This window comes from Solanum lycopersicum, chromosome 12, assembly GCF_036512215.1.
Source record: "Solanum lycopersicum chromosome 12, SLM_r2.1".
In the NCBI taxonomy this organism is placed as follows: domain Eukaryota; kingdom Viridiplantae; phylum Streptophyta; class Magnoliopsida; order Solanales; family Solanaceae; genus Solanum; species Solanum lycopersicum.
In genome coordinates, this window is record NC_090811.1 from 2,650,771 (window position 1) to 2,660,493 (window position 9,723).

The window sequence follows — 9,723 nt, forward strand, 5'->3', positions numbered from 1 at the left end:
TTCCTTCAATAATTCCTTGAGATTAATGACAATCTTCATAATGAGATTACCTTGATAAAGCTAATAATTGAAGTATTAAATCAATGATAATTTTGATCTTAAACCAAGCATGAGTGCACATATAGCATGATTATTATGGCTACATTGTCAACCTATTTATAGCATGATGATGATTGATTAATTAGCCTCATAATTGTAATGTTGTATATACTTCGTTCGTCTCAAAATAAGGGTCATCTTAGAAATTCAAGGCCAAAAATTAGAGTATATTTTTCTTAATTATCTATACTATATCTTTCTTAAAAGTCTTCAATTCTCAAAGAGATATTTATTAAAGAGGGATAGTTTAGTAAACTAACATTGTAATTACTGATTTCTTAATGTTTAATGAACATAATTTTTGCTAAGATAACACTTATTTTGAAACAGAGGGAGTATATAGTGTTGTTTCTTTCCCGATTTCTTTTGTTATCATAGAATGTAATTATAGAACAATTTTGTCTTATATTGATAACTATTTCTTAATCTTTAGTGGTGGGGGAGGGAGTCAAATCTGGTGATTCGCGCGTTGCAGGACCTATTATGCAAGATGTCGTTACCATGTGTTTTTTTTTTCTATTCCTAAAAATTCAAAGTCAAATTTTTTTATCAAGGATAAACAGGTCTCGATCATTCCGTCACAATGCCATCACTAATCTATGTGGTTAACAGATTTTTCTGTGGCTATATTATAAATTTATGCATAACCTAAATAACCCATTTTTGTATTAATTAGACAGCTATACTTGATAAAATAAAATATTAGGAGTAATATTAAAGTTATATTACATGTTGACTATTTTGCACAATATGTCTACTATATCATGGTAATGTTTTTGCAATTAATCAAAATTATAAAATCAAGAAATTTTTGGAGTACTGATAATAATAGAATAGGAATAAAGATATACATAACAAATGAAGAAAAAAAATGCTTAAGGCACGATTCAGAATTTAGACGTTATACATTTTAAAATAATTATTTCATTATACACGTACTTTTTCGCTTATGTACATACACGATTCGATGTCTAAACATTAAGTTCCATCAAACTCATGAACCCATTATTGGGCCTATTGGATCAGGTGTTATTTTGCGACTATATTACATCGTCTACTATGTAAATAATTAGAACGAACACATTTTTATTACTTAATTAGCGATATCTACGACATGCTTCTTAGCTTTCGAACAGATTTCAATATTTTTTTATAATGAACGATCATAAGAATACTCGAACTTAGGAATTATATACATTCTTAATTATATCATGTTAAATCGTGTGATCATTTTTATTAATTTAATTATAGATTTAAGCGTCATTGAATAAAACACACTTTTATTTACTTAATTATCTCTGACGATTGTCATGCAAATAAAAAAATTAAACATTGTCAATAAATTTCAATTTCATAAATAGTGAAGCCAAGTTGGAGTTTATGGATAAGAATCAATGTGTTAAAGAATCATGGTACATTTTAATGAACTGCCATTTTGTTTTCTTTTGGCTATTTGACAAAAAAATCATTCAAAATTTTGGAAATTGTCAATCATACTGAATATACAATTTTTGCTTTATGTTAGTACTATTTGATTATTTCTGATAAATGTTGAGGCAGATTCAAAATTTAAAATTTATCTGGTATGATAATTTCTTGCTTATTGTCGAATCGTTAAGTCATTTATGGTATGAATTTGCTTAACTCAATAATAACTTTAGTTCAATCTTGTATATATGTATTGAAAAATGTACTAAATAATCGTGGCAAGCAAGAAATTGTTATAACTTACAACTTGTAAACCTTAAATTTTAGTAAAGGGGGGTAAGAAATATATATGAAAAGTAAAAGTGTTTTTTTTGTGTGTGTGTGGTGGGGGTGGGGGGAGGGGGGGGGGGAGGGGGGAGGGGAGAGAGAGGAGGTCATAGGACCTCGCATTCAGGTGTGTATCTAATGGCGATGATGGTTGTGGGTGTCAATTCGAGATGGTCTTAGCTAATGGTAATTATGTGGGTAGTAGTTAGTGGTGATGCTACTGAAAATGACGGTGGCTGACATCATATAGCTAATAGTGATGACTAATGATAATTATTGTTGTGTTAAGTAACGGTGATTGTTGATGATGATGGTAAATAATGACTAGTGATGATGATCATGATCGATTCTAAAGATTGTCAACGTTGTTTGATACGGTTGAGGGGCGATGATGGTACCGATGCATGGATTTAAATTTAAAAAATCAATATGTTAATGATATTATGACTATGTATAACATATGCGAGTATATGGACATACTTGGGTTGAACCATTGACAAGTGATTGATTGTACTTTTAGGGCTCACAAATATTTTATCTATGTCAAATTATTTTTCGTTCTTTTTAAAAATAGTTACCTCAAATTATTTGACGTGCATGTAGGACAAATTTGGTAGTGGGTAAGACATGTTGATAGCTATAGTACATATGTTTCTTTCTCATTTAGACAAATGAGACCACAATTTCACTATTGCACGGTCTTTTGTCTATTATTTAACCCTACTTAAAATCACTCCAATCTTCTTTTTTTTTGTTATGATGAATTAAAAATTAAAACTTTTATAAGTTCAAAACATTTTGAAATATATCTTGTAATTTTATAATTAATTATTTTTTCACACTATAATTATCTTATAAGTGATGTAAATTATATGGAAATATACGTAGAGAAATAATAGAGAAGAAAATGTGTTTGTATGCATATGTGTTTGTTGTAATCGCTAATTTTCTCTGTATAGTTTTAATTTTATCGAATCTCCACAAAGGGACTTGTGTGTTGTGTTTAAAGATGAAGACACATTATTCATTCTATTTATCGAGTAGGAAAGCCAACGAGGTATTTTGTGGATCGTGCTGTCCTTTTATTCTATTATTTCTAATGTTTGAAAATGAAATCATGTTATACATTATTGTTGATTCATAATAATAATAATATATTCAAAGATCAATCTTTGCTTGGGATCTCATAGAATATATTGGGTGTATACAATCAACTTTCATATATAGATTTTCAAGGTTATGTATGTGTTAAACGCGTATATTTAATCCGTTGTTGAATTAGAATTTTACGTAAAGATCTTAAAAGACTGTGTCATGTGAGAATAAGATTTGAATATGTGTGGCTTTAATTAATCATATTTTTGAACCATTTTTTTATTTTATTAAAAATTAGTAATTTTTAATCTAATTTATACGATGTAATTTTTAGTAAATGAGATTAGTGCCAATTTAATTTGTTACATGCCTTAATTGACTCCGTTCAAAGTTAAATTATATTTTGCATATATATAGCAAATAATTATGACATTCATACAACTATATAATAAGTTTTTTATTTGTTTAATATGTCTCACATTTTTCAAATTTTTTTGTGTTATCAATATTTTTGACCAATATTCATTATTCCATATGATCCCATGGAATTATGAAAACTGTTAGTTCAACTAAATTTAATATTTTTGATAAAAAATATTAATATACATGTAAAAAGTATTAAAATGTTAATAAAATAATCAAATTTTTAGAACTCGTATTTTCTAATGTACAATGAGCTGGTTGATGCTCAAAATCATAAATATTGAACCTATCAAGTTTGACTTTCGAATAGCCCATGATGTTTTTTTCATTTTTAGATGTTTGGAACCCTATTTTCAAATGTTGTGTCGAAAATATTTTGTTCAAATGAACTCAGAACATGATTATGATATAACGTTTTCTCATAAAATATTTTATTTTTTGATGTTTCCTTCAATTTTCCTAACACATTTAATTTCCCTTCTCAAAATGCAATATAGTAATTATTTGCAAATTAATAACTACTAGTATAATTCTCAAATGTAATTTGCTTGATTCTCTAATCAAATCAAAGATTTGTGAAGATTTCATAAGTTATTGAATGGATAGTCTTAAAAATTACTTTCACGTTCGATAGATTTAATTAAACTGAATTTATTTTTTTTCATAAAATATAGATAAATATAATGACGTGAGTAGATAAGGCTAAGAACAAATACAATATATATACATTCAACAGGTTTAACTAAATTTAGAAATCTTTTATACATCGTATAAATATGTATGTGTTGACGTGTTGGATTAGGACAAGGGCAAATGAAATACATGATTAATAGGTTCAACTGAATTTAGAACTCTATATATGACGTTTCTAGATAAGGTCAACGATAATGCAATATACATTCAATAGGTTTAATTGAATCACAAACTCGATTACACATACAAGGCTAGGAGCAAATACAATATATATTCAACATATTTAACTAAATTCAAATCTTTTTTTGACATAATAAGTTCAAAGGTAAATGCAATATACATTCAATAGGTTCAATTGATCAATCACAAACTCTATTTTTACATATGTATATAAGGCTAAGGGCAAATGTAATATACATATCAAATTCAATTTAATTCAAAAGGTTTTATAAAATGATAAATAAGTATATGATGATGTAATTAGATAATATCAAAGGGATAAATGCAATATACATCAAACAGGTTCAACTAAATTCAAAACTCTTTTACATATATTAAAATATATGTTGACATGTTAGATAAGGCTAAGAGCGTACAATATATATTCAATATGTTAAACTGAAGTCAAAAATTTTAACACAAAAAAAAACATATGTTACGTTGACGTGATTAGATAAGATTAAGGGCAAATACAGTATTAATTCAACAGGTTCAACTGAATCGAGCACTCTTTTCCCCTATATATATACCTTTATATCACTCTCTCTTTCCTTCACCAAATTATATTCATATTTCTTTCCTTCACATTCTTCTTTTTTCTATCCCCATACATATTTTTAAAATGTCTAATTTTGGACAAGTAAAGACATTGAATCCTTCAATTCCTCAAGAAATTTTTTCCCTTAATATTTCATCTAGACTTAGTACAAATTTAGATGAAATTAAAGAATCTTCAAAAGATTTTGGAAAAATTATTCAAAATATATTACCAGCTGCTGTTCTTTATCCTTCTTGTGTTAATGACATAATTGACCTCATACAATTTTCTTATGACCTTTCTGTCCCTTTTCATGTAGCAGCCAAAGGTCATGGACATTCCATTAGGGGACAAGCCATGGCAAAAAATGGGGTACTTGTGGAAATGAATTCTTTAAATAATAATAATAATGAGAATTGTGGTGTTAGGGTTTCTTGGGATTCGGATTTAGGGTTTTACGCGGATGTTGGAGGTGAACAATTATGGATCGATGTTCTTCATAACACCCTAGAGTATGGCTTAGCACCTGTTTCGTGGACAGATTATTTGTACCTCACAGTTGGTGGTACTCTCTCTAATGCCGGAATTAGTGGCCAAATTTTCCGATATGGTCCTCAAATAAGTAATGTTCATGAGATGGACGTTATTACAGGTTAAATTTATAAAGCATATACATAATATTTCTAATAATGACTTACAAATTAGTGGTATCAGTGAAAGTCTCGATTCTCACCATACAAGTAATACATGCATTATTTTAAGAAATACTTTTCCCCCCTAACATTATTAATATTTCATATGATGATATGTCACCTTATAGTAAAACATAAGTCAGAAAAAAAAAACTATAGTTATTTTTCTTAGTGTATGCATGACTAATATACTAGTTTATATATGAATTTCCCCAAATCATACAATTAATTTGAGGAATCATATTTTTTTTTATGTGATAATAATATAATTAAATGATTGTTTATTTAATATTTTATTTTTTGTTGTTATTTGATGTTTGGTTTCAGGTAAAGGGGATTTAATGACTTGCTCCAAAGATGTGAATTCAGAATTATTTTTTGGAGTTTTAGGAGGTTTGGGACAGTTTGGAATAATAACTAGGGCAAGAATTGTCTTGGATAGAGCACCAACAAGAGTAAGTACGACGGTATTTGACTGAACACGAAATTTATAAATAAAAAAAAAAGATTTTGAGTCGGTGAATCCTAGTCACCGTCTTTATATATGGTGTTTACCTGTATGTTTTTTCTGGACGCGTCTTATATATATACTGCTTTCGAACAACAACTAAGAGATCCTTTCGAGGAACCTAGCCTCTAAATAAACAAACTTATCTAAGTTAAATTGTTTCTAAATATTAAAATATGTCGTTTTTCTCTAAACATATCAAAAAAAAAATTAGTGTTATATAAAATAGAACATAAATATTAGTTTAAACTTCTATTTCTTACCTATGCAAATGTATAATTATGATTTTTTTTTTCTTGTAGGTGAAATGGGTGAGAATGTTATATGATGATTTTTCAAAATTCACAAAAGATCAAGAACATCTTATTTCAATTCATAATAATGGATTGGATTATGTTGAAGGCTCTCTAATAATGGAACAAAGCTCTCTAAATAATTGGAGATCTTCATTTTATTCACCTTCCAATCAAACCAAAATTATTTCATTATTATCTCAAAATAAAATTATGTATTGCTTGGAAATGGTGAAGTATTATGATGATCACACTGCTAATACTATTGATGAGGTGTGTACCAATACATATTTTTCGTCCTCGATTTACGTGATTCACTTTTCTTTTTCTATATGTCAAAATAATTTTACTATAAATCTTATTTCAGATTACAAGTTCAAAAGTCTTTTCTTTATTTCTTCAGCATTATGTACTCTGTCAAAGTGCACATCATATTAATTAGGATAAAGAGAGAATAATTTAGTAATGTTACATTAAAAATCATCATATAACATACATGTATACACATAAAATAACATAAAAGATCTGTTTATCTTATATATACATTATAATTTTCTGACGATACTTTTTGTCCTTCTAATATTTAAACTTTGTATATATATATATATAGGAATTGAAGAAGTTAGTACAAGGATTGAACTATTTGGGTGGATTTATGTACAAGAAAGATGTGACTTTTGTTGAATTTTTGAATAGAGTAAGAAAAGGACAAATAGAGTTAGAATTAAAAGGAATGTGGGATGTTCCACATCCATGGCTCAATTTGTTTGTACCTAAGTCCAACATCATGCAATTTAATGCTGCTGTTTTTGAAGACATCATTCTCAGACAAAACAAACCAACAGGAACCATCCTTGTCTACCCAACAACCAGGGAAAGGTAAACCCCCCACCCCAACTTAAATATATATATATATATATATATATAGATAGATAGATAGATAGATAGATAAGGTAATCTGTTGTGTTGTATAAATTATTCTGTATTTACATAGAACATAAAGAAGAGTCACACTTCAAAGAGTATGCATGTGACATAGACAACTTATTCTAAGTATGTCTACCCAACAACCGGGAAAAGGTAAACCCCCCCCCCTCCACTTAATATATATATATATATATATATAAGGTAATATGTTATGTTGTATAAATCATTCTGCATTTACGTAGAACATAAAGAAGAGTCACAGTTCAAAGAGTATGCATGTGATGTAGACAACTTATTCTAAGTATGTCTACCCAACAACCAGGAAAAGGTAAACCCCCCCCCCCACACACACACACCCACACCCCCACACACACTTAATATATATATATATATAGATAGATAGATAAGGTAATCTGTTGTGTTGTATAAATCATTCTGCATTTACGTAGAACATAAAGAAGAGTCACAGTTCAAAGAGTATGCATGTGATGTAGACAATTTATTCTAATACTTAGCTTTCAAGAGTTGAATCCTATCCAATTCGTTTCGTAGTCATCGATCATAGCTTATTGGTGTTGAAGCGTAACGTAGACAACTTACACAGCTCAAACTCATGATCTATAAGTGACTTACCATATATACAGATAATAAGTACTCCCTCTGTCCATTGTTCTTTGTCATGGTTTCTATTTTTAGAGTCAAACTATAAGAACTTTAACTAACATTTTAAGATGTACTTTTTCATCATATTGATATGCAAAAAATGCAACTTATAGTACTTTTCTTATAATTTTTGAGTATGTAAATTTTTTGCTTAAAATATCGAATTAATGTAATCTAATTTAACTTTGAAAATTAATCAAATTAATTTTCGAAAAGCATAACATGACAAAAAAATGAACGGAGGGAGTAATATACAGATTTATTTTAATTTATATACACATATAGTATTATTTTTTTTTTAAAAAAACTATACTATCAAATCATATTTTTTTATATCATTATCTTTAAGATTTTATATTTTATTATTAAAGAAGGAATATTAATAGATATTTTTTGAATGACATGATGATAATATAAGAATTTATTTACATTGCACTCTTAAATAATCAGGTCAGATTTACCTATTGTATAATGTTAATATATTTTCAAGGAGTGGAGTTAAAATTTAGCTTTTGAATTTGATATAATTCAATAAATTTAAATTAAATTTTATACTGATAGCATATATAACTTAAAATGCAGGTGGGATGATAGAATGTCAGCAATAATACCAGAGGAGGATATATTTTATATTGTTGGATTTTTACATTCTTCAAGTGGAAATAATGAATGCAAGATTTTAGATGATCAAAATAAAGAAATTTTGAATTATTGTGACAAAGTTGGCCTCAATATTAAGCAATATCTTCCACATTATAATACAAAAGAAGATTGGATCAAACATTTTGGCAAAAAATGGCATATATTTCAACAAAGAAAAATTCAGTTTGATCCAAAAAAGATTTTATCACCTGGACAAAATATTTTTAATTAGTAGTATATATATATATATATATATATATATATATATATATATTTAAAATAGTGAAGTTTTTTTTATTGCTTTAGTTGATATGTATATTTTTATGTTGTATGGACAATAAACTATATATGTAATGCTTTCTAGTTTTTATTTTCTATTCATCGTTCAATATATATTTTATTGCTAATTCAGATTCGCATCACGTAAAGTCCATTTAAGAAAAAAAAAAGGCTTCTTAACAGTATTTTTTTGGTACTTAAAACTCAAACTCAAGATTATTTAAAAAAAAAAAAAACTATATATGAATCACTATATTTTATGGATTAACAAGATTTAACAAACTGTTTGAAAGCAGAACATTTGAAAATCTTAAATGGCCAAACCTTAATAAAAATATTTATTTATACAGAGTGTGATTATCTTTATTCTAAAAAGGGAAAATTACGCATCAAAGTAAACTTATACTATTTAATTACTCATCATAGCTATAGTTTGCTATAATTATCACTCGCGACTAACATTAGTCATTAATTACGTGGGCTGACTACGAATTTGTATAATTAGTCATGTTTGTATATGTATAATTCGCCAAAGTATACAAATACATATGTATAATATACAATTGTTTAACATGTATACATATACAAATTACCTCTCTGCCCTCTCTCCTCCCTCTCCCAATCTCGCTTTCCCTATATACAAATGTATATGTATAATATATAATTATATACATATACATTTCACGTCTCTCCCACTTTCTGCCCTCTCTCTCTCGCCTCTCTCCTCCCTCTCTCGATATCGCTCATCTCTCTCCTCCCTCTCTCGATATCGCTCATCTCTCTCCTTCCTCTCCCAGTATATCTCGTCTCTCTCCTTCCTCTCCCGATCTCTCTTGCCATATATACAAATACATATGTATAATATACAATTATCTAACCAATATACATAAACAATTT

The 9,723-nt window shown here is 27.8% G+C and overlaps 1 protein-coding gene across 1 annotated transcript; it reads left to right on the forward strand.

The window, feature by feature from the left end:
* Positions 1-4,760: 4,760 nt before the first annotated feature.
* Positions 4,761-8,921, forward strand: LOC101266491 (cytokinin dehydrogenase 3-like). The gene is made up of 5 exons (XM_019211440.3): positions 4,761-5,474; positions 5,842-5,969; positions 6,325-6,588; positions 6,926-7,194; positions 8,488-8,921. The coding sequence occupies exons 1-5, from the start codon at positions 4,907-4,909 to the stop codon at positions 8,777-8,779; spliced, it is 1,521 nt and encodes a 506-aa protein (XP_019066985.3). The 5' UTR covers positions 4,761-4,906; the 3' UTR covers positions 8,780-8,921.
* Positions 8,922-9,723: the final 802 nt, after the last annotated feature.

Bases quoted from the DNA above. Each gene is read 5' to 3' on its own strand.
- LOC101266491 (XM_019211440.3), top strand. From the start codon at position 4,907: ATGTCTAATTTTGGACAAGTAAAGACATTGAATCCTTCAATTCCTCAA. The intron at 5,970-6,324 runs GTAAGTACGACG...TTTTTCTTGTAG, and splicing joins TGGATAGAGCACCAACAAGA to GTGAAATGGGTGAGAATGTT. The intron at 6,589-6,925 runs GTGTGTACCAAT...ATATATATATAG, and splicing joins CTGCTAATACTATTGATGAG to GAATTGAAGAAGTTAGTACA.